Raw genomic sequence first — 25,656 nt, 5'->3', positions numbered from 1 at the left:
CATAATACCACAAAGTACTCAAACGATAAGATCAGCAGTTTGTCTGCACCACATCAGCACCGCCATGTTTCCCTCATTATTAAGTCGTTCTTACACTTTGCTTTTCGTCCACAAAAGCCACAACCGAGTGTCTCCTCAGATAAGTGGAGTGTTTCTGTCCTCCAGGTGCTAATGTACCAGAGATCCTGCTGAGGACCGGGAGCCCTCGTGGTTTACATCACGGTCTGCTGAGCACTGAGGGGGGATCAGATAAGGCTGGAGGCGGGAGAATAAATATTGAACAAACATCACCTGGAGGGGCCGGACGAGGAGACCCTCCCGGCAGCCAATCAGAGCGCGGGAGGGAAAGTTAGCATGTGGAGAGGAAGGAAAGTGAGATTAGGAGGAGGTGGTAGAACATGTGTTCGGGACTCTCGGAAAATGTGTTTTGAGTTTTTTTAAGATCTTCTCTTTTCCGACTCAACATCGTGTGAAAACATACAAAATAAATCTTGCAGGAGAAAAACAGCATCTGCTTCGCTCTTTACACAGACTTGACTCCTTAATACTTCTAAACAAAGACGGTGAGTTTCCAAATAATTCTCTTTCTCAGTGTAAGTAGATAAAAATGCCTAACTTAAAAATGCACTGAGAGGGTGCATACATCTGCCAAGGAGCTCATTTCACGTGACTTAATAAAAACACTTGAATAAATCGAAGAACTTTAAAGAGCAACTAATGTGTTGATTTAAGTGTCTTAAATATATATTGGACTATATTATATCATCAATGTCTGTTTGAACAAAACTATCTTTTCATTGAAATATTTACTTTAGAAAAAGCCCTTCCCACTAAAAACACTTTTTTTTCTGGAGATTGTTTACCATAACCACACCCACTCTGCTGTGATTGGTCAATCATCAAGGTTTGTCACCGCACGTCATCACTCCAGGAAGTCTCCACCTCCAAGGGACTCGTTGTATAAACAAAGCAGGGCATGATTACAGTTGGCTGGAGGAGTGATTACATCAAAATCGACACCGCTCTCATAACCTCTCATTCGCTGAGATTTCAGACAAGGGAGAACTTTATAAAGTAAAGATTTTAAAACTTGAGAGGACATTTGAAACATGAGTGAGTCAGGAATATTGGAATTTTCAGTTACCTTTTAATAATTCAAGTATTGTTTTTGCTGTTCATGCTTGTTGGTTCTTAATAAAGAAAGCAATATAATCTTCTAGTCTGAGAGATTGAAACACTTTTTGCTGCAATTCTTATATATAAATACACAGTATACAAATAAACCTTTTTTCTTTTCTTATGTTAAGTTAAAAATAAAAAAAAATGGGGCTAAACTTCGAGGCCGAGCACTTTAACTTGCAGTCAACCAAAAGCACCAAATATGAACAATATTAATAACTCTTATATCACACATACTATAAATAAAAAAAGTATACAAAGCATACAAAAGTAGGCCAGTGAAAAATGCTTAGTATTGCAATGCATGCTGGGACGCTCAGAAACAAATCAATCCTTGTTTATATGTATACTTGTATCTGTAACATTGGCAGGAATTATTTTTGTACATTGTTAAACTGGAAGAAGAAAGCTAAAAACAAGATAATAAGATAAAAATATCGACATATAAAACATAGACTATATTCTCACCAGCATTTGTTAGTTGAAGGCTTCTCGCCGTTTCTGTTCAAGTTTTCGACTTTTTTAAGAACCAACAAACATCCCTCGACAACAGCAAACACAATTCTTAAATAATTAGTTTTGTTTGATTGATATCATTTATGTTAAGTCATGTGTTTATTAAGACATGTGGAAGAAGCTCCTTGGCAGCGGTATGCATCCTCTCAGTGCATTTCTAAATTACAGAAACTAAAATAACTTAATGTTTTTTTTAATCAAAGATAAGTCATAGAAATAAAAAATACAGTTATAATTATCAGCTGCTCAAAAGACTAAAATTGATGATTCAGCTCTTCGACAAAAACCTTCAGACTTCTAAGCTCATTAGAAAAAATGGAGGCAGATCTACGGAGACCAAGAGGAGGTGTTTGCTGGAGCACAAGTGCCTGCTGGGAAAAAAAGTTTTTTGGGGAGATGCAGCGAGAGGTGCGGAGGTTTGATAAATGGCTCGGAGCGGCTTGAATGTCCAAACATCGGCGGAGAATGGACGCATTGAAAAAGGCTTGCATAGTGATGGCCCTGGCAGCTCCGGCACTTACTCATTGAGCCATAAAAGAACACAATCTTGTCATTTGTTTGGCCTCCAGGTTTTTCAGCGAGAGAGAAACAACGCAGGAATAAATCACGGGCGGAGAATGGAGGCGAACGGTGGGTCTCGGGCCGCGGCCAGCTGTTGGGAGCAGCAGAAAAGAGGTAATTAATGGAGGAAGTGGTTTCTGCAGCCCTTTCTCCACACGGACAGCTTGATGAACGAGTGAACCTTGAGATTTGTATCTACCTGAGCGGTAATAAAAGAGGGTAATTGCAGAGAGAAAAAACTCTTTCTTTGACCCAGACTGCTGCTAATTACGACGTCGGAGCGCCCCCTTGTGGCGACATTGTGTCAGAACAAAAAGTGAACAGTAATTGATTTTTATTGCCATTTAAATGTACATTTATTTCCTTCAGATACATTTTGTTTTTGTTTTTAATCTCACAAGTGTAACACAGTTCGCCGCAACATCTTTTTTTTTTAAGTAGAAAATAAAGCAGCGTTTTCATAAGTACAGCACGGGTGACAATACTGCAGAATAAAGGGGGGAGAGCAAGCGAGTCTTGGATAGACAGGAGGGCAGATATGCCAGTTTTTAGGGGGGCAGATAAAGCTCCCCCCAAAAATAGCATGGGGTTGCCATAGCGACATTGCACAGGGCTCATAATAACAGTGTGTAAAACAAAAGGACTGGTCTCAGGACAAACATACAGAATGTTTTGTGTCCCAAACATTCGACCTGGGACGTGATTACAGTGATGAAAACAACATTCAAAAGTGAGAATCAAGATTAATCGACTGAAATTAGACATTTTCGATCTTTAAACACGAATCTTTAAATCAAGTGCATGAGTTTCTCTGCCTGGTATCTAAAACTACGATTAAAACCTAATTTAAAGATGAGTATTCTATAAACAAGATGGTAGTAAAAAAAAAAGAAGCCTTACTTGCAGTAAAAGTACTTCACGAGGACATTTACACGACATTGAAACAGCTGCACTGAGTCAGATCCACCAGGAGGAGAATATTGTTCGTATAAATCAACATTCATTTCATCTGGATTATCTCGCTGAAGCGGTTTATCGTCACATAAATATCCCGGTGATACACGATGGTGAAGGTGAAAGACTAGAAGTTTGGTCCACCTGCTGCCACACCATACTTAAAGGGATGACTTGTCTCATGCATTTGTTTTTGGTCAAACTTATAAGTGCAAAAATAATCAACGTTTGAAGTCACCATTAATTCACAGTACGTCACATGACTGGCGAGGAACACAAGCGTCACACGTAACTCGACGACGGTGTGGAATGTGATTCTATTGGGGGTACATGCAGACTCACGGGTCCCACTGACGTCTAACTAACTCCCATCATGAGGAGTCGAGCGACAGGTTCTTCTGGTGCAAGAGTTTCTGATCCGCTCTCTCACAAACCTGTCGTCACTCGTCGACCTCCTTGTCGGCCGGTTCCTCCACCAGGAGGGCGTCGGGGATGCCGGCCTCTCCCTGGAACAGCTCTTCCATCAGCTGCTCCCCGGAGGTTCCGGCCCGGGACGCCCACAGCGCGGCGCCCTCGCGCAGGCCGAGCGTGCGAAGCATGCGGGCGTAGTCCAGGAACGCAGCCTCGATGAGTTTATGTGACGCCTGTGAGTCAAGGATTTTATTTTTTCTTTAAAATATGACCATATTATGTTATTTAATACCCATAATTAAGAAGATAAGTCTAAGTAACAATTAAAAGGAACGATTAATAAGAAGTATAGCAAAAATATGTCTGTAAATAAAACTTAAACTACGAAGAAAACCCCCCAAAAACAATAGTTTCAATATGTTATGCATTTATTTTTTATACAGCTTCAAAATGTGTATATGTGGAAGATCCACATGTTATGCCTTAATATATATGTCTAACCATACACAACAAATATGAATAACGTTACTATTTATAACATAAAATATATATAAGTAATGTATGTATATGTATATGTAAGAACATCTGTCAGTAATTCGCCCAAACCATATACTTTAAAAGTGTCATAATTTGTTAATAAATGCGAAAAAATAAACTGAAATGAATGTGCTATTAAAAACTTAATAAAAATATAATTTAGGAAAAAATCTATGATTCCTATAGAAAATAGAAAAATACTTGGATATATTTACTTCCAAATACATATATTTTTAAATATAATTCTGTTAATTGTTTAATTCAATTAATGTTAATTATTTTGTTATTAGGTTTAATAAAAAATAATGTTAGGTTACTCCATATTGTAGTAGGTTATTTATTTAATTCATATATATTTTTTTTTTACATTCTAAATCACTTCTAATATTTCATAAACCCTTGAAAATATCAAGTTAAAAATAATAAAATGCTTAAATATGACCAAGGAAATGGTCACAAAACAATTAATAGAGTTTTGTACTTTCTTAATCACCTTATGAAGACAAGAATATCAAAAAATGTATCTCAAGAATTCATCTGTACAACATTCATTTTCTATCAATTATTTAACGGCTCTGGAGCCTGTCCCAGCTGCTTAGGGAGGGAGGCGGGAGACACGGAGCCACACAACAGTTCACACAGTGGAGACGGCGACAGTTTGACAATAGAAAGGATATTGGTGGAGTCGTTGGCCTCCATGACTCCGTACTTCAGACAGGCTTCGATGAAGAGAGCGGCGCAGTCGAACTGCCTCATGCTGTCACAGGAACAGGAAGCAGAAGATGAACCGAAAAAATACATGAAAGTCCGTTAAAGCTTTGTTGATGCCAGAAGAAAATAACACTCAAAGAATTGTTCACATCAAAATGAGCAACTATAAAAAAAACTTTATGATAGTTTGAGGAAGTAAACTAATCGAATAAGTATTAAGGAACTACATTTAAGCCACGCCCACAGGTTGTGACATCACTAAAGTTGAGAAGTTGGATTCATGCTTCGATCAGAACTGATGTTGGGGGAACTTTCACCAGACTAGTAAAAAAAATGAACGTAGTAAGTGGTGTTTAGTAAAGGCCGTCCTCTAGTGGCCTTTCCTGTAATAGCTTCCATCTACCAGTGGTCAGCCAGTTAAAAAAACCGTCTACCTTTTAGTTTTAAAGACGTTTTTTTAAATAGTACTTATAGAAAGATATACATGCAAACTCTATTAAACAGAGAATACTCTTTTTTTTACCTTTTAAAAAAATATAAAATGAATATTTCGAAAGACAAGTATGGAGCTGTCAATCATTTATATTTGTCATTAATAAAGATTAACGTCAGGTTACTACATATTACAAGAAGTGTTTGCTTTTGGTTGTAAAGCGGCCATCTTGCCGTCATCACCAGGTACGTGGAACGACAATAAAATCCCTTAAATCCAGGAGGACCGGACCCGTGAGCGGCTCAAACCTCACCTGTGAAGCATCTCCCCTACTTTATAGAAACAGCCCAGAGAGAGCAGCACCAGGATGGCCTTAGACTTCTGGTTGACCTGCGACGAGCACAGGTGCTCCGCCCAACGCTTCAGCACGTCAGCGCCCTCTGCTGGATTCAACCGTACCTGCATCGAACATCAAAAATGAAGAGTTCAAAAAACAAGTCCATAACTTCCAAAGACAGAAAAAGCACTCGCACAACCATCAAAACAACTTGACAGTAGATAAAAAACTGAGGAAAGGAATTGAAACCACAATCCATGGCGCTGTTGTTACACATGACAAATCTGTTTTGCCTCATGCAAGTGACTTGCCTTGGCCAGCCAGGCGGCGCGGTTCCACTTCCCGTAGGTCTGCAGGTAGCGACAGGCGTCCGCTGCCTTGTCAATCAAACACAGCAGCTGGACTCCCTCTGTCGAATAAGATACTCATGTGAGGTTCAACGATTCTTCGTCTCCATCCGTCGCACGGTCGAGCGAAGACGTCAGTCAGGATCACATGATAAACATCTTAAAATTAATTTTATTGATCACGATCACAACGTACTGATTTACCTTATTAAGTTGAGGATGTGGGATATTGAATAAGAATACTATCAAAGAGAATATTTGAAAAAAGAGCTCATTATTTAATGATCCATGTTGAGTTTCTCGACAAATAAATGCCTTCATAATAAAAGCATTCCTCAAATCGTTTCTCTTTCATCTTTCACCGATTTAAAGTTGAGGAAACGTTAAATATTTGCAGCCGTGAAAATTGAACTTCACGCGGAGCTTCAAAAGATCCTGAAAGTGTCGCACGTTCCCGAAACTATAATTGGAGCCTCGTAATAAAACCTCAGAGGGACTTCCAGTGAGGAGTCAAGCGTGTCACGAGGCGATTCACACGGACTACAGGTGTCGTGGTTTCACCGGACGAACCTTCGAGCTTGCCGTTGGCGATCATGTTGGTGGCCACCAGCTTGATGGTGGACTGCGAGGGGCCCGAGGAGGTGATGGTGGTGACCAGGCAGGCTTTCAGAGAGTCGCAGTAGTAGCTGGGGTTGTCGGAGCTCGTCTCCAGCAGCAGCTGAACGGCTCGGTCCGTCTGAAAGCAGAAAGAAAAAGAAACAAAAGAGGGAGAGACATTATCGAGGGCTCGGGACAAAAATTGCAGCAGGAAATTCGACTTCTTTTTGTGCTGGATTCAATTTTTGGGGGGTCAGGACCGGCTGACCCTGAGGATCAACAAACTAGGACACGACTTTGGATTGTGACGGCAATTGAAGGCGGGAAAACGCCATTACAGGAGACTCTTCATCCACGAGGCAGAGGAGGAGAGAATTATTTATTTTCTTTCGGAAGCAAGTCATCAGTAATGATTGCAAGCGTGCACAATTATCCTGTTTATGCACTCAATCTTTGAAGAATAATCAAAATGGAAAAACGATAAACAAACCCTGCGGTTAGTTTCCGCTGCACAGCTTTTAAGCCTTTAACTATGTAAATCTGAGGGATACACCTAAAGTAGCTTCCCTTCTTTAAAAATGATATATAATATTCTCTTAGTCCTGTCCTTGTCTGACACCCTTGGAGAAAAATACATTTTTTTTCGGCTACAGTGAATTCAGGATTTCAAAAAATTCTCTGTGAAGATTTAACTCGCCGTTACAGTCTTGCGTCTTCCTCGGCTGTTATTTTATCACATCTCGCAAATCTCACAGCCATGAACTCTGGAGCCTTTGGCTTTTCTGCACCGAGACGCTCAGGCACCACCATCTGCATTATTAGAAACTTGCCAGCAGGCAAACCCAATAAAAATAAGTATAAAATAAAAAAACATCAGCATGCTCAAAATCGTCTTTTGCTCATGCATTTTCTTGTTTCGACCTTCTTTAGAAAGTAGAACATTTCCTAAATTTATATAGAAATAAGGTCAAGGAGACATGGTGTGTGTAAGTGAGAGAGTGTGTTTTTAAGAGTGTGCATCAGGGCACAAATCAACATCTAGAGCAACATAAAAAAAAAAGCCGACATGATTAAATGCATCATGACAAGAGAATACAGTTAATCTTTTAGGTTCAAGGTTGCAAATGCAAAGAAAAACAGATTTTAGTTTTAAAGCAGCAACTCTAGGCAGTCGAAGTAAATAAATAAACAAATGCTTCTGCATGTTAACTGTTTATTATATAATTACGATGTGAACAAGTTAATGGCAGTGATTTTACAAATTAAAAAAAAGAATTAAACTTTAAAAAGTATACATTATTATTTTTAACCTAAATTTCTAAACATTTTTAATGAAAATCTTTTGTATAATAGTGAAAATAAGTGAATAAGTATCATTTTCCATATGGTAATCCTTCTAACAATACAAATATTGAGTGTATTTGGGAAATAGTGATATAGTAATTGAATTTCAGGAAACACGGCGGCGACACAGTCAGTATGTTACAATAGAAACATGTATAAAAAAGTATTGAATTTTTAAGAAAAATGAGAAAATGGAAAAAAGTCAACTCTTCTTGCACAGTTTCAAAATGTACAGTTTGATTATCAATCTACATTTACTTGAATGATGATATAGTCTGTAACTTTTTGCAACACTTTTTGTAAATTTTAAAATAAATGATAATCCATCAAACTTTTTTGAAATGTAATAATAATGATAACATAGACATGATAGTCACTTATTTGCTACAAATAGACGATGAGGGTGTAGTACTCACCTGACCCAGCAGAAGGAGCTGGTCAGCACACTTCTTGGTGTGCTCGTAACTGGAGCGCTTGACCTCCTGCAGGTGAACACGATCCAGCTGGAACTTCTGTGGAGACACGAGTGAGATACGATGAGCTTTGTTTAAAGACTTCCGCACAAGGCACACAAACGCAGGAGAATCAAATGAATAAATTCAACACACAAGATAATTACAAAGAATTATTCAGCAACCATGACAGCCACCATCAGCCCCCATTAACGTCTTGTTAACCCCAATTATTTCAGTGAGATGATGCCCGATCATGCTTGTCCTACAGTGAGGTCTGAAACAATAAACCATTTACTTCAAAGAGCGATCATTTGCGCATCATAAGCATCTACAAACACAAACAAAGAGGAGATAATCCTGCAACAGACGCTTTCTCTTCCCGAGCATCGTTATCTCGCACTTTACGTTCTTCCGAACAAGTTCTTTGTAAGTCGTTGCCGTGGGCGGAAATCCTTGTTCCGATACCGGATACGTTTATTAACTTCACAGTTGCGTGTGTTCCAAATGGAAAGTCGTGGGATAGTAGTGATCAAAGTCACGCAGCTCGCAGTGAAGTTGGTTTTTTCGACAGCAGGAGCCAAATATAACTGCGGTGGGTCTCTGGGCAATTCTTTGATGCTCCTAAATTTGTCTTGCGCAGCGTGGATGCTCATTATCGAGAACAGAACCCAGAGAAATATATATTGCACTAGGACTCTTATGGCTTGTTCATGTTGGAATACAATAAATGTTCTTCGTTTAAAGCATGAAAAAAAAAAACAGCCAAGAATATTGTTGTCTAAATTGCCACTTAAGTTCAGGATGTACCAGATGGTTGTTGAGTGTTGTGTGCATGTATTGTAAGTAAGTAAGTAAGTCATTTTTATTTGTATAGCGCTTTTCCAGACCAGGGTCACAAAGCGCTTAAACAATCAAAACAATATTCAATAAAGTATATTCTTTAAAGGTAAAGATAAAACTGATAACACAACAGGAGTTCCAGGAAATCAAGGAAAAGCCTGAACAAATAAAAATGTCTTAAGATGTTACGAATGACCATTTAAATGAACAAGGATATCTACACTGGTTGCAATTCAGCTCAGCGCAGCACAAATAGGGGAAAGAGGTGGAGCACAACAACGGAATAAAACAATCCTGTTTCCTGTTTGTAGAGCTCCAACATCACCTGAATCTACAGAGGTATTTTTATTATTTTTTAAAAGAGCGGTTCATGATCAAACGAAGCTCGACTCTAAATTTTGCACAGCATATTCTGATGGATAGCATCGGAGACGCATCTAGTTTTAATTGGGATTTCTACCTTTAAAATAATGATTGGAAAAAAAGAGCACAATAAAAACTGAGGAAAAATTAGCACATCTGTCTCAAACATCTCTTGGGTAAGAATGAACTACACAAATAAATATTTTAAAAACATTTTTAAATAAAGTAACACTGAATTAATATTCCCTCACTGAGCCAATATGACCAACCAAGTGAATTACCTTGTTTTTGTTGCCATAAAAACAGCCTGAGTTATACTAGTATGATAATGCAAGTGCCAATGATATGATATGTGGAGAAAATATGGACATAATAATCCAAATATTCCACTGTTGTTTATCTATACTGTAAAGTATCCACTTGTGAATACAATTAAGCAACTGATGAGGTTTGTGTCAGGGATGTTGAAGTGAAGCCTGGTGGCCTGTAGGAAATAATACTTTTGTATTAATCATTTTGGATTGTATAATTTTCCTCTGCTGTGAAATCATGATTAATGACGGGAATCAATGTTTTAGTTTAATATCGTTATCATTCATTATAATGCATTATCTCCAACTGTTAATGATCCTTGAGCTAGTGTTACATTTAACATCCAACAATGAACATTTGCAGATATCATCATTTTCAAGTGTAAAAAACGAGAATTTTCCAAGATTTATCCAGACAAATACCCAAGGCTGTTCTCACCATACATCCAAAGACTGCACAAAGCGTGAAGGCGAGGATTGAATAGCTTGATGCTTCACGTCTGAGATTAGTTTGACCTCACAGTTAAACGGCTTTCATGGCACAAATGAATGACTACAATTAAGGAAATGAAAAAAGGATGATAACGCTTAATACTTAAAAAGGACTATTTCTTTTTTCTTTCTTGTTTTAATTACACAAGTTTAATCACGGAAAATCATTGACTCATTAGCCGAACGGTTGACAAATTAATATTCTTCTCATACTTGACGCTTTCAAAGATTAAAGACGGATGCTGAGGGCGTTGAGTTTGATTAACACGTTGGCAATGGCTTACAATGATGAGGTACGTTGCACGATCAGTAAAAAGTTCATAACATTTATTATTTGGCGGTTTGTGCCTCTCTTTTATTTAAGATACAATCACACACTGATGGGAGTAGGCTGCGACGCAACCCTTCCCTATCAGGAGCAATTTGGTGTAAATTAATAATAGTTTTACACATTTATAAGTAAGTAAGTAATATTTATTTGTATAGCGCTTTTCGAGACCAGGGTCACAAAGCGCTTAAACAATCAAAACAATACTCAAAAAAGTACATACTTTAAAGATCAAGATAATACTGAGAACAACACAGGAGTTCCAGAAAATCAAGGAAAAGCCTGAACAAATAGAAACGTCTTAAGATGTTTCTTAAAGGAGTCAGTAGATCATCAAACACAGAGGGAGAGGAAGATCGTTCCAAAGCTTAGGAGCAACAGCCTGAAAATATTTCTCTCCTCTGGTCCTGAACCGTGTTCAGGAACCATCAGTAGATTCTGATCCACAGACCTCAGAGCCCGAGCTGGGGTGTAAGGCTGGATCAGATCACTGATGTAAGGAGGAGTCTGACCATGAATAGATCTGAAAGTAAGAACCAGAATCTTAAAGTTGATTCTGAAAGAAACTGGAAGCCAGTGAAGAGTTTTAAGGATCGGAGAAATGTGAGTTCTCTTTTGGATCGCTGTTCATCACTACTGTTTGAATGTATGATAGTATGTATAATAGAATGTATAATAACTTTTAATTTTCTTATTTATTTGCATATTTATGAGACAAATGTGTTGTTTGTTATTAAACTTGAAATCTACTCAACACTGTTTGAATGTTTAATAGTTGTTGGTTTGTATTTGTGCATCTATGAGGAAAAATAAATGCTATCATGGGGTTTTCTTTATTTAATAAAGTAATATACTTCAAAGCCACGGCTTCTTTTTTTCACCATGGTATTGAAAAGTATCCATAAAAAAAACTGGTATTGGTGTAGACTTCATCTTCGAGGTGCTTCCGTCGACATCCAGATCATATCTCAAAAGTGTGACGCGGCACGTGCCCGACACATGATGCCATGACCAAACCTCAGTGTGAGACGGTTCACACTTCTGCTCCAACTCTCCACTGCATATATTCATGCGATCCGTCGACCTTTTCCATCTCTCCGAACACAAGCCCTTTTCTTCAAAACGGGCCTCGTCTTCACTGACCTGAAAGTAGGAGCTGTCACACAGCACGTCGTGGCAGATGTCCAGGTGGTTCTGAGGAGCCGCCCGAGCCACTTCCCCTTGACTCTGCCCTTCTGACGTGCTCACGCTGAGCTGACGGGACTGGGCGAACAACTGGAGGTAGTGGGAGGCCACGGTCCAGAAGTGGAGGTCGGACTCGTCGCCGAAGAGCCTGCGGATCATAAAGTTTCAAGTTAATACAATTTCCTCGTTATCCCTGCTCTCTGAGGACCAATGCTTTACATGTCTATTCCTTGACTGGCATCTCTTATCATTTCTTCTTCCAGCCTTTTTAGCATATCTCCCCTCGGCATACAGCTGTTGCTAGGCTACCAGAAACCATTAACAATGCTGTGACAACGAGTCCAGATGCAAAGGCAGAGTCATGAGTCTGAACACGGAGTAGATACTTAAAATGTCAAGGGGGCTTTTCCTTTGTACTTCCCAGGTAAGTTACAGTTTTAATAACACTAACTGCTTTAGTTCGTGGGCTGCTGGGGGGGAAAACCAAAGCAAAGATGGGATCTTTTCTGGGCAAGCTGGGATGAATCTTCCTCACGATCTCCATATTCTGTGTTAGAATCCCTCGCCTGACTGTGGCTGCCAGAGAGCCTTCAGCAAGTATTGATTCTGGACTGAATAGATGAGGAGAGGTCACAGGAAAATTAAGCACAAAATCATTTAATTTGGCCTGGAAGGCTCTGGAAGGCATTATGTCATTTGTCCTTTCAGCTCACATGCGAGAAAATGAATAGATGTTATCACTCCTGGCAACGTCTGTCTTACTTACGGTGTGTTAAATTCGCAGTAGACACGCGGAACAGTTAATAAATTAACGTGTAAATGTCCGCCTTCATAATGATGTCAGTTTAGTATATTTAATTGAGATTTGTTGAAGGAAATTGACAACGGTAACAAAAAAACCCTAATTTTACGAGAGCATTTATTAAAGGTGAAATTAAATAAGAAGATACTTTATCATAGAAAGAAAGAGTAATTGATAATAAATACAATAAATAATACATTTTTAATTGAAAAGACTGACAAATTTAAAAGGTTAGACAGTCATTTAACAATTGTAAACCTACTGACACTTGAGTCAATATAAAGTTAATTCCAGTGTAATCTGTTCTTTGATATAGTCCAGTTTGTCGGTCTTGTTATGAACACAGTTGGAAAGGTTACCAGTAAGATGCAAGAAAAACATAGAACTACAACCACTCACACTTGACTAGTTGAATTTCAGAGTTAAACAAAGGATGTGCTTGTAGGATGACTTGAAAAACGGATTAAAACTGAAAGTAAAAGGCTCACATCCAACCTGAGTTTCAACTGTGAGATTTTAAGTGAATCAAAGCAAACACACACTTTTGTTCTAATCTGCGACTTTCCAAACTTGACTTTTCTTCAATTTAAGGCAAAATTACAAATTTGATTTGCAAGTAAAGAAAACACTAAAGCCCTTGTTAACAAATCATTTCTCTTATACTACTTGTTCATTATCATCACCTGCCCAAGGACAGGATTTCAAAAGTTCCTTATTTACTATAAACTTTAAAGCACACTATACTGTATATTTCGTCAACAGAAAATACCACTGTAAATATGCCGTTTTAAGCTATACTGACTAAACTGATAATATGAGGGAATAATTCCAGTGATAACACCAGAAAAGCACAATACAATGTCAGCTAAGGAGGTAATGTATCATGAATATATGAAATCAATGAATTAAACACTTACACAAATCATGTTTGTCACATTCTATTCTATTGTGTGCTGTGTTCAATTTAATGTTTCAGGTTGTTTTTTTTTGCTAATGCTTTACAGAGCTATTGGCAGCAGCGATGAGAAGCCATTCAAGCTAAGGATGCAACAATAAAAACCTTCCTGGATCTAAGTACGGAAAATCAAATCTAAGATAGATGCGTACTAAACCATACTTCAGAGTAAATGAAAATGCATTTGACAGTTTGAGTTATGCTGTTGACAAAAAACCTACACATTTAAAGACTTAATTGTTGTAATAAATGAGAGGGAACTTCCTGCCGTGAGGGACGCATTATCCACTTTCTTGATGAGCCTATTAAGTGTAATTTTCATAGACGCCGCTTTTTGTAATTTTCGAGTACTTTATTATTACCGAAGCTGCAGCTCCAGACAGAAAATCATCATCAATTTATGAGATTGTGTGGAAAATACGACCGAGTCCCAAAACCCACATAAATCAACGGAACCGCTTAAAATATTGATGCTGGGAAACAAATAAGTCCTTAATGAAGAGTTCTGTTGTGCTCACCTTGAGACCAGGAGGCAGCGTTGCAGCAGGCTGAGCTCCGGGTCCTGCAGAACACTCTTCAAGTCGCTGGGGAGCCAATCAGGGAAAACAATCAGAACACAGTCAGTTACTCTTCGGCAACACGGCAGCTCTGGTGGGGCGGCGGTTACATCCAGACTCGTCTCTTATCTCGCAGACCTGCTGTTTTTGAAGCCATTCTCTAAAAGAACTCCCTCGTTCACAGGTGACGATACAGGACGTAAAAAATGTATTAGCATATAAAGTGGCCCATTCAGCGCACACTAAACCGCAACACAATCAGTGTTGTAGAACTCAAACTACTTACTTAGTCAGGGAGTTGAGCTGCTCCTGGATCAACCCCTTTATTTCCCCTTTCTCGTTGTAGTCCCTGGAACAAAAACAAGGCATAATCAGTGGAATGGATCCCCACAATGTTCTTGAGCAGCACCTGACCTCGTGTTGAAGTGGAGGCAGCTATTAAAATGAATTACCGTATTGAATTAAAACAAGTTTTTAATTTCACTCACTTTTCTTCTACAGACACCAAATGATTCAGTCGCTCAGGCAAAATTGCTTTTTATCCCCTTCTGAAGGTTCTTCACAAATCTACTCGTTTTAATAGTTGTGGATCGTGTTCTCAGCAGATTCATTTCTAAAATCTTATCTCATACCATCTCTGATTAAATTTTAGCAATCAATCGCAAAGAAAATGTCATATAGTCAATACTTAATATTACAATTTTCACTTGTCCCTATATTAGTTTAACTCCACAAGGGCAACGATTTCTGCAGCAAAGAATCCAAACAAAAACCATATTTTAATGTAATTTTATCCAAAGAGTAAATCTGGATTAATTGTCATAGTAACTCCTGAAGGATTGTGTTCATCAAAAATGTTTGTGATCTTAAAAAGGGGGAACACAAAAGGGTTTAGATGAGGTTTTGCATATCGATGATTAAAGTCACACAAGCAGCACTAGCGATGAGTTTACTGAGAGGGAGTGAGCCAAAGAGAGCAGTTGAAACACAGGTTTCAGGAGATTAAAAAGTGAGATGGAAAGAGTTTTCTGGTATTTATCGACTTGCTTATTCCTCATTTTATTTTGCCTAATATACGTTTCAAATTCAAGGCACAGGGGCCCAAATCCTGCCAGACGAGTCATTTTATGTGGCCAGTCAGGTGGTCGGCTTATGATCCAAGTAGTATGTTCATGTTTATATTAGATTAGATTGACTTTATTAATCCCTTTGGAGATCTCCTTCAGGAAATTAAGGTTCCCAGTGCACAGCAGACGATGGAAGGTACAGAAGTTTCATGAAAGCAAGAACAAGAACAAAGTGCAAATAAAAAGAACAAAGTGCATGACATAAAAAAGTGCAAATATAAAGAGCATAGATCAGATTCTTCGTGCTATTAGATTGTATAATTCTGAGTTTGGGGGAAGGAGTGAAAAGATAATATTCTATGTTAATTTTTGTATCCTTTTCTTTCTGTTATTTTCTCTGATCTATGTTCTTTTAATTTTACACTTTGTCCTCCCTTGACCTTTGTTCCATCTAAATATCATCGGATGTGAACTGGAAACCCAATTTCCCAAAGGAGATCTCCAGAGGGATTAATAACATCTATCTAATCGAATCTAAAAGGACAAGAGATAAAGAACAAGCTCGTGCGACGTTTGTAATTGCAGTAACAAAATGTTGAATATTGAACATTCAGACACACGGTGAAATACTGTCCTTGATACGTTTTTCGCTTGCGGATGAAACTCTGGCAAAAATGTGTTAAAATTCTTGCTTTTAAAAGAAACATTTTGCCACAATTTAAGAAGATCAATCTCCTCAAAGGACCATGAAAACACTCACTGTACTTGAATATCAATATTTTAAGACCAACATTTGGGATTTCCGTGAATTCATTTTCGAACTTAAAAGGAACGTGGAAGTGATTAATTATGTCTGTTGCGATGTCCTCGGGCTACAGCGGTTAAAAAAGGCATGAAAGTGAGTTTGCTGCAGAGGAACGAGGATGCTGGAATAGCACACAGATGACTGGTGTGAAAAGTTTGGTTCAGTCTGACCCCACTGGACACTGCCTGTTTTTTCAACACTATTTTCTTCCACTCTACAGGGAGCGTGGGAGGTTCATATTTGCAAATTGAGTGAGAAGAAGACAGGTGAACTGATGAGCTTTGTGAGCAAAACAGTGCCCTGAAGGCTCTTTCACTGGCTTATAATCGAAAAGTTTGACTTTACCAAGCGAACGGCTGTTCTTAGCTTCATATAAGATTGAATCTAATATCACTGTATGAAACAATAAATAGTCTTACACTTGAGTGATGTCCATGGTGAAGGTTCCTGACCAAGGCTGCAGCAGCAGGAAGGCTTTAAGTGTTAGAGCAGCTCTGGGCAGCAGCAGGTAAGGACACCAAACTGAATCTGAAGGAAAAAATCCCATGAACCATCGCATGCATATTTGATCTTATGACTCGGTGTCGAGGCTCAAGGTTTCTTCTCGCTAACCTGTCAAATCCTGTTCGTCCATTCGGTAGCTGGCGGACTTCATGGCCATCTCCAGGACTCGGACGCATCCGTCGTCGGACGCCAGCACAACTTTGTCTGACGTGCACCAGTCGATGTCCAGGACACGGTAGTTGACGTTGCGGCCGATTCTCATGCTGCTCACCATCTGCACCTGAAGCAAGATGGAGATTATTATTGTGAGACTCTTTATTATCATTCAGAAGGAGTGAACACGACACGCTTCCCTGACTGTGACTTAAGAAAATGTTTGGATGAATACATTTTACTATTACTCACATACATCTAGACATTTCTTGGTCCTCAGCCCAAGACCCTTCAACCAAAGTCGTGTGTCAAGTGGGAATGTGAGTGTTTGCACTGCAAGTTGTCGCAGAAATACTTGTGTAATCTACTGCTCTTTTTGTTCCCAGTTTTCATTCCCTGGACACAACCTTTGACATTTGTGATTCAAGAGTAGTTTTACTTTTTTTGCCTTAAGCTAAACCCTGCACACAACTCAAAGTGTTGCTTTGACATCAGCGCGGTTTCCCACTGGTGCTCTTAATATACTTCCTATTGACTTGGCTCGGTGATTCACAGCTGTATCAATAACATCTGAACCTTTGTCTCATTTCTCTATTGCAGTTTACAAACTTAAACATAAGAAATTCAACCAATTAATTACCAATTTAATTAAAAATACTTATATTGTTTGTAATTATTGTGTTTTTTTTTAAGCAGCACGATGTAACATTTTGACATTCATTTGTCCTTAATATTTTCTGAGATGATTGGTTTAATATTAAAAAATTGTGACTCAAGTAAACTCTTTAGCACCTATTATAATGATGCTCTTCAGTTCGTCTGGACGACCTGCCCAGAGAGTCTGTGAGTGTCCATTCGTCCACCAACCTGTCCTATAGTAGTAGGTCATAAGATTAATATAATAATACAATTATTACTCCCACGATGGGGAAGTTTGATCTTTCTGAATGAAGTAATAAGATACTTTTTTGATTTAGCACGATCGCCTCACAGCAAGAAGGTTGCTGGTTCGCTTCCAGCTCAGGAGGGAGCTAACTTGTGACCTCTCTGTGTGGAGTTTGTATGTTCTTCCCGTGTTGTGTGGGTTTACTCAGGGCACTCAAATTTCCTCCCTAGTTCCAAAAACACACAGAGGTTAATTGGGATCTTGGGGAAATTGTCCGTAGATATGAGTGTGAATGGCTGAATGTCTTTGTGGGTGTCCCCCACCTCTCGCCCGAAGAAACTGGGATAGGCTTGCTAGAGCTATTCACACTTATAGTATCGATCCTATCCCAAGTCCTCAGTTTCTCTTTGCCAACAAAATTATTGAATGAAAAAAATCGTTTTAGGGTTGTATTTGTATGCTTATCTTTTATATAATCTGATTAGCTTCCTTGCTGGGGTATGCACGGTCACAGTGCTTTTGTAGTTATACGTTTGGATGCTAAAATTGAAACTTAAAAAAGGGAAAACTGATGGGGCTATTATATCCTCGTCATTTTTAATTTTTTGGTTTAACATTATATTATAATTGATCCACTTTTGCAACGTTAACTGATTTAAACCCAAGATTTCAATGTGATGAATGTCTTTACCTGGTCTATGTTTGTCTTTTCATTGTGGAAAAAACATTTCAGCAGTGGCAAAATAAAGTGTTACACAAATAAAACCAATTTCCCTCCTAACACCTGCCCCTTCATTAATCTCCGGTTTTATAGTTCCCTCGGTATCTTTTCCATCTGTTGTTTCACCTGCGGAAAGTTTCTTGTAGCTAAAATAAAACCCATATATTCCATCAGATTAAATTAATAGTTTAACTGATGCTGGTGCAGGAGAAGTCAAAGATGGGGGTGGAGCATCACAAAGACATTCCCGAGAACCAACGACGCCCTTGAGCACAGTTAAAGTGAAAGTAGGTGCACGTCAGCAGCAGAATAGAGGTTCATCCATCCTCAGACAAATGTTTGAATACGTCAATGAGAACCTCTCAAGGCTCATGTCCGTGTGTTTGTACGGTGGTTTGTAACGTGTTGTTTAAACACGTCCGCACAATTACAGCATTCACACACCAGCGACCGCGTGAGAGCGGTTACTTAGAAAATATGCTGTAATGCAGAAATGCCGCGCCTCAGTGATTGCGGTGCCACAAGCCGGCATTAAATCTGCCACAATAAATCTGTTAAACTGTGGAGTGCTGCGGAGTGAATGCTTTGTCGCTGTGTATTTAAGCCTAGCAGACGCGCCTGGGGGGGGAAGCACTGCGGACACGAGCGTCGACAGCAGACATGATTCAGGGATGGCTCACCTCTTTGGTGTCCCACACCTCGGCTCCATCAGTGTACATCACCAGCAGCTTCTGGTTGCCTTTCCCCGGAGCGAAGCGGATCTTCTTCACCCAGCCACGATGAGTCGGTATTCCCCTTTTTTTTTAAAGGCAAAAAAGGTTACTAAGGAACTTAAAAGAGACTGAATTTTAATCTTTACTTTTCAATACTTTAGTTTTATGAACAATATAATTTAAAAAGATGGATTATATCTTATAATAACATGAAAATAACATAACATGGTGACTTAATTTTCTTTTTATGAGAAACCTGTACATTTTTTTTAAATAATAATAAATAAATATATATATAAATATTAAACTAATATGTAAAAGATAAATTACATGCAAGTAAGTAAGCAAGTCATTTTTATTTGTATAGCGCTTTTCCAGACCAGGGTCACAAAGCGCTTAAACAATCAAAACAATATTCAATAAAGTATATTCTTTAAAGATCAAGATAAAACTGATAACACAACAGGAGTTCCAGAAAATCAAGGAAAAGCCTGAACAAATAGAAACGTCTTAAGATGTTTCTTAAAGGAGTCAGTAGACTCCATCAAGCGCAAAGAGAGAGAAGGATTGTTCCAAAGCTTAGGAGCAACAGCGTGAAAAGATTTCTCTCCTCTGGTCCTGAAGCCATCATTTCAATATAAATGTAAAAGTGTCCTAACAAAATGTTTTGAACGGCATAAGAATAAAACGTATTAATTAAAAAACAAGTTTCTGCAGCAATTGTGACAACTCAACAAATAATTGATTCCAAACATCATTTAAAAGAACATTATGCTACTTGATGGACTTCTTTCACTATTGAAAAAAAACCTCAAACTCTGTGTTATATTTCTGGGGATTTTAGCTCGGCCAGCACCTTCCCGAACTGATGTAAAAGATAAACCATGTGGTCTTTACTTTGAAAACGCTCTGAGCTTCTGATCTTTGCTCATCGTCATTGTCAGTGATGAGGATGATCCTCGGAGTAAGAATGGAGCTCGGGCCAAGAGGCTTTTAAATTTTCCACCCTGTCATCCTGGAATGACTTTCAAAAGCACTTAAAAATGTCTGAACTTCTCACCCTCGGGAGACGTTAAATAGGACAGAGAACACTCTCCTCTTAATGCCTGCAGTTTTTATAAATGAGACTAAAATTGGGAATTTTTAAGTTTTTATCAGGACTTCTCGGGGCCAGTTTTGAGAGTAACTGACTCGAGAAACAGCACATGATCTGAACCTTTGACACACTTTCTGGCAGGAACACAAAGAGGTATAATGCAAGACTGAGGCAGAATATCTGATCTTTTGCAATTTCAAATGTTTGCCTCTTTTGATTCTTTCAAACAACCGGTGCTATTAAATGTACATTTGCATTTATAGCATTTACTGTAATTTTAGCACCTAAAATATTTTTCACTTAGTAGAAGATCGACAGTGTGAACTATAATCTGGTGTGTCTCATGTACTATAGTTACTCTGGTTGTGCGAACTGACCTTAAACCAATTTTACGTGGTACATGGCTTTAGTAAAAATGCTGAAATGTTGAAATTGTTTAGTACGACTTTTGTGAGCCACACCTCTTGATGGATTATGGGAGCATTACAATATTTGACAGTTGTTATTAACGGGTTAAATAAAGTTTGATTTATCCGCATGTTTTATAATCTGGTGTTCCTTATACTCCTAACAATACGGTATACAGATATAGAATGAAAAAGAAAACTTTAAAAAAACTTTCTGAATATCTTTTTAAATTTATAAAGTGACTTTAAAACAACATTTATTTTTCCTTGGAAAATCAATTGAGAAGGGTCCAAATGCACAATTGGCCGTGTTCTGGGAGCTAAAAGAACCAACTGTAGGTAGAAGGACGAAGGTGAGGTTATTAGACGGTCCGTTGTCGTTTTTTTTACTTTAAACATTCTTCACTTCATGTTGAAAAATGTTTTCAGTCTTTTTTCCAAGTGGTCGCCCCATGATTGGCACACTTACTCTTGTTTCTCTCAGACAAACTCAACAGGTGGTCTGTGCTCTACTTCCTACTTCTACTCTAACTCTGGCTACAGGAAATGAAAGTGCATGTGCTTCCACAGAAGAGACGGCTCAGAGATCTAGTGCAGCCGTGCAACACAACGCAGTCACCGTGATGACGGAATAATCAAACAGTTTGACATACTTAAAAAAAAATAAACATTTCTCAGCTCTACCTCGACAGGCGAGCTTTGAGGTCCCAAAAGTTCAGGTTTCCGTCAACATCGCCAAGAACCAGCGTGTCTCCTTTCCAGGCGATGCAAGCGATACTTCCCATACTCCCCTGCAATTTACAAAAAAAAGACAAAAAAATGGTTAAAGAATAAAACAAAGTACTCACACCACTTCTATAAATATTGAAGAAATCAAGTCTTGAAAGAAAGCTCGATAAAGTTTCTTCCCATCCAAGACAGTTGAAACGATTTTTGAAATTGAAGCTTTAATTTCAGCGCTTATCTAATAACCCATCTCTCTTTTGGAGAAGGCATTAAAACAAGATGAATAGGGATATCTCTGTGGCAGCCTAAGCTTGAGAAAGATTAAACCACCTGACAGAGTGCGGCTCTCAGCCCAGCTTGGCACCGAGTCAGTAGATGACAGGATAAAACTTCTCAGGTCACTATAGTTGGTTTCCTTGACGCAGATATAAAGATTTCCTATTATCCCCTGTGAGGCGTAAAAACCTTTGGAGTATGCAAATCTTTGAGCGATGAATCTGCAGACGTCAAGGAGATAAGACTTTAAATCCCCAGATAAACCCGGGGTGTCTGTTTCTCCGGGCTCAAGTGATGCAGGTACTGAGTGAGGAGAAACGCAGACGGCAGAACAATCCAATCTGCTGCTTTGAAATGGACTCTTTTTTTTTCACGCTCCAAGCAATATCGAAACTTTTGCAGTGTGGCAAGAGATCCTGAAGAATGGGATGGATAAGTGAATGTGAGGCGAATGAAATTGTTATATCTAAATCACAATCGAAAAGTTTCATGCTTCATTTAGCAATATGATGACTACGACACTAAACCAGCCAAACATTTTTAAAAAAGGGATGAGATTAATAATATATAATAAATAAACCAGGCTTGTACTATAGAGCAGGGGTCGCCAACCTTTCCTGTACCACATTAAATGTCAACATTATATTCACAACGTTCAGATAGAAAAAAAAGTAAAAAATACAATAGCACAACCTGAAAAAAAGCCCTCTCACCATAACGCTGAATCAGCAAGATCTCAGGTTTTTGCATTTGCATTTGTGTGTATTGGATTGTATGGTGTTCTGTATGTGTCTTCTAGTTTTGCCAACATGTTTGTGTTCAAGCATTAGTTAAATGGAATGAGAGCTCTGAAAGAGAGGTTTTGTTTCTAGAGTTGGGGTTTTGCTTGTTTTCATTGGCCAAGAGTGACATACTTATGTTATTTCAGAGAAAAATCTTTTTTTTTTAATGAAAAACCTTTTAGGCAGTAATAATAAATAGATTTTTTTTTCTTTTCATGTCAATGTCTCAAGGACTGGCACCGGTGCACCGAGGACAGGTTTAATGTGGGGATTTTATATTAACAAACCGACATCATATAAAATAAATTTTCCACTAGTTTACAGTGGAATTTAAACACTGCTTTAGAGCATAAAATGATTAACGTTTTTAAAACTAAAAAGGTTTTATATTGAGAAACAATAAGGAAGAATTGAAAATAAACTTGACGTTTAAACATTTCAGCAGTCCATAAGACTTTAAAGGAACAAATGAACAAATAAGACCAGCAGCTCTCTTTCAACAGTGACTATTCCTTCAAAGGTTTTGTAGAGTCGGATGGTAATCCAGAACAACGAAACATTTGTCATTCATTTCTGATAATCAGCATTTTCTGCAATTATTTTGAAAAGACATTCGATTTTTTTAGTTGACTTTTAAGCACCCCCTATCATCTAATGCAGAGGTACGCAAACTTTTTTGCACAGTTTAATCGAGACATGATTTTCACAGACACACAGAAACAAAACTGCAAAAAAAAGAAAAAAGAACCAGCATTAAAGCTGAGTAAGCAGGGTCCCTGGGTTTCTATGCAAAAAGACATCCTCACATAGTTTGTGTTTGACTTTTTTTCCACTAGTTTACAGGCTTATTTAAGTAAATGTGACCAAAACAAGCATCTCTAGGTTTCAATACACTTTTTTTTTCAAAACAAAACACCTTTTCAGAAAATTAAAATCGATAAAACAGAAATTATAGTGATTATTTTTGCTTTCTGTGCCTTATTTGGCCGTAGAGCATCTACATTTTATCCACATTTCAACAAAAAAAATGTGTATGCAATATAACAAAAATAAGATAAAAAGCATTTTTATTTCTAATTAATTAATTCATTATATTTTATATGTACCACTCAAAGTCTGCCCTGCAACAACGGCAGCAGGTTTAAAACTGTGTCTTTACTTTGAAAGAAAGCAGCCTAAAAAAAAAATGAATTCAAGGAATAATAAAGTGTCAGAAGCACATCTCAATTCATCTTGTTTAAATCTTTGAAAGTGTTCTTCATTTCCTTTTCCTGCCATCCATTAAAATGTGTTTGATCATAAATCAGTTTGTCGCCCAGTATTGACAGTCTAACTTATAAAGGGAAACAGAGCCATCAGTCACTTCCCTTCCGTTATCTTCATATGAAGACGCCCATTTATTTCATTTTCCATTTGTGTCACCTGCTTTTTTTTTTTCCTGGCACACAATGTTCCGAGACAACTCCACTTTTAAGACCCAATCTAATCTACGTGTTCGACTTTTCATTCCAAACAGAGACGGTGTAGGCGACCTGCCATCAATCCCACAGTACCTGCTCTCCTTGAGGGTTTGTTTGTGAGCGACTGTTTTGATAGCTGCCGGCTCTTTGAGTAACTTTAACGACACCGAGTGCGACAAGGATTTTTAAAGATGACTTCCAAATGTATTGTTTGAATGTTTTCTCCAGAGAATAAGTTTGGGATTTCAGTGTGTCGTCATTGTGGCATCAGCTTTACACCCAGACACTGTTTGTCCCCTTCAGGTGTCTCACGGATACAGAGGCTGCTGCAATGTTTGCTTGTTAAACACACTTCCCAGCTATTTACTCTACAAATACATAAGTTACAGAGGAGGGCTGGAGGACACGGAGAAGTATCAAATATGCAACAGGGTTTTTGGAAGACGGCCCATCTTGATACAAACAGAAAAGTTAAACAAATCAGTTTTTAAAGTCAAGCTCTTTGAATTTGAACTTCAGAGTTGGTTAAACAAATTGCCATGTTTTTGTAATTTTCATAAAGGTGTGTGGTTTCACCGTCTGGATAAGAGGTTCACAAAGTAGTCCTGGTGGCAAGAGTGGTATGGTGTATTACAGGAGAGGACCGTCAAGGTTTCCGCACATATTTTGTGTGTCGTACAGTATTAAAGTACTACAGAGTGTGTTTATTTTTTTCCCCATTTTGCAAGCTGAAGACATGTCGTCATCCCTCTCAGGGAGCTGCTGTAAATATATTTTCTTTTTTCCTTAGAGTGGTTTAGTGAATAAAATTGTTTACGTTTCAGCATCGTCCTGGTCAATCTCATATTTACGCTGATGATGCCGATATACAGATATTGGACACATATATATTATTTGTATAACTTTGTTATTATGTCTTACAAACAATAGGTTTCTGATTACTTAAATATTAAAGTGAATTATTCTAAAATAATAACTTAAATATAATATTCTCGAAACTCGAGAATATGATTTCATACTTTCTATAGGTAAAATTCAAAATGATTTAAAACTTTTTACTGTTAGCTAAGTCTCTGCAGGTTAAACAATCAAACTTTTTTCATTAAAAATTGTGCTACAAGACTTTTTTTTGTTGAATCAAGGCAATGTTTTCGCTTTCCGAAATATATTTCGATGGCATAATACTAATTTCCCAAAGGAATTTGAATCTTTCTTCTTTCTTTCCATCTATCCATTCATCCATCCATCTATCACACACATGCAAGCAAAATCATTTGAACTGCCTTAGGGGGGCATGAGAAAAAACTTGGTGATCCCTTTTCTGGGTCGACTTGTCTATGCTCTGATTTATTAAAACAGAGGAGTTTTCACATGAAACCACATGGTGGTCAAATGCTCTACAGTGCTGGACCAATTCCAAAAAAATATTTTCTTCCCTATCTTTCTCCCAGAAAAGTCTGAACTTTTAATCTTTAAGTTTGTTAAACTTTAGGGTTATCAAATCCTGTGTGGGTTTAAAGACTGCCCCCCTTCATGCAGTCAATACACGGCAGACAACAGAATCTTAGCTTTGTGATACTCCATGAACTGTTTTGAGTAGATCCTTAGAAATGCTTATCCTTGTACGAGGCACTTCAGTCGTACTGAACAATGATTGGTGGAGGTCGAGAGAAGACAAAGCGAAGAACAACATAATCAGTTGACTTCTACTGTGACCTCCAAGTCTTTCTACTCAAGCACCAAACAATACTTTGGTTGATCAGGAATGAGATTTGAGGCGGAACAGTTTGTCGACCAATCTCTTTCAATGCCTCGGAGTGACCTCTGACTCCCAACCTGATTAAT

The 25,656-nt window shown here is 38.2% G+C and overlaps 1 protein-coding gene across 1 annotated transcript in view; it reads right to left on the bottom strand.

Annotated features, from left to right (window-relative positions):
- Positions 1-2,573: 2,573 nt before the first annotated feature.
- The window catches only part of wdr11 (WD repeat domain 11), a 62,683-nt gene continuing 39,600 nt past the window's right edge, over positions 2,574-25,656 (bottom strand). Inside the window, exons 17-29 of the mRNA XM_087803314.1 lie at positions 21,252-21,358; positions 19,032-19,146; positions 16,700-16,871; positions 16,507-16,615; positions 14,502-14,564; positions 14,177-14,242; positions 11,860-12,049; positions 8,344-8,439; positions 6,557-6,722; positions 5,951-6,048; positions 5,616-5,761; positions 4,836-4,915; positions 2,574-3,847 (exon numbers count right to left, since the gene is read on the bottom strand). Of these exons, the coding sequence (XP_087659440.1) occupies positions 3,651-3,847; positions 4,836-4,915; positions 5,616-5,761; positions 5,951-6,048; positions 6,557-6,722; positions 8,344-8,439; positions 11,860-12,049; positions 14,177-14,242; positions 14,502-14,564; positions 16,507-16,615; positions 16,700-16,871; positions 19,032-19,146; positions 21,252-21,358 (1,605 nt within the window). The 3' untranslated portion in view covers positions 2,574-3,650. The remainder of the gene's footprint in view (positions 3,848-4,835; positions 4,916-5,615; positions 5,762-5,950; positions 6,049-6,556; positions 6,723-8,343; positions 8,440-11,859; positions 12,050-14,176; positions 14,243-14,501; positions 14,565-16,506; positions 16,616-16,699; positions 16,872-19,031; positions 19,147-21,251; positions 21,359-25,656) is intronic.

Source organism: Callionymus lyra, chromosome 11 (assembly GCF_982586985.1).
Source record: "Callionymus lyra chromosome 11, fCalLyr1.hap1.1, whole genome shotgun sequence".
Classification (NCBI taxonomy): domain Eukaryota; kingdom Metazoa; phylum Chordata; class Actinopteri; order Syngnathiformes; family Callionymidae; genus Callionymus; species Callionymus lyra.
This window is presented reverse-complemented; position numbering and strand designations above follow the sequence as displayed.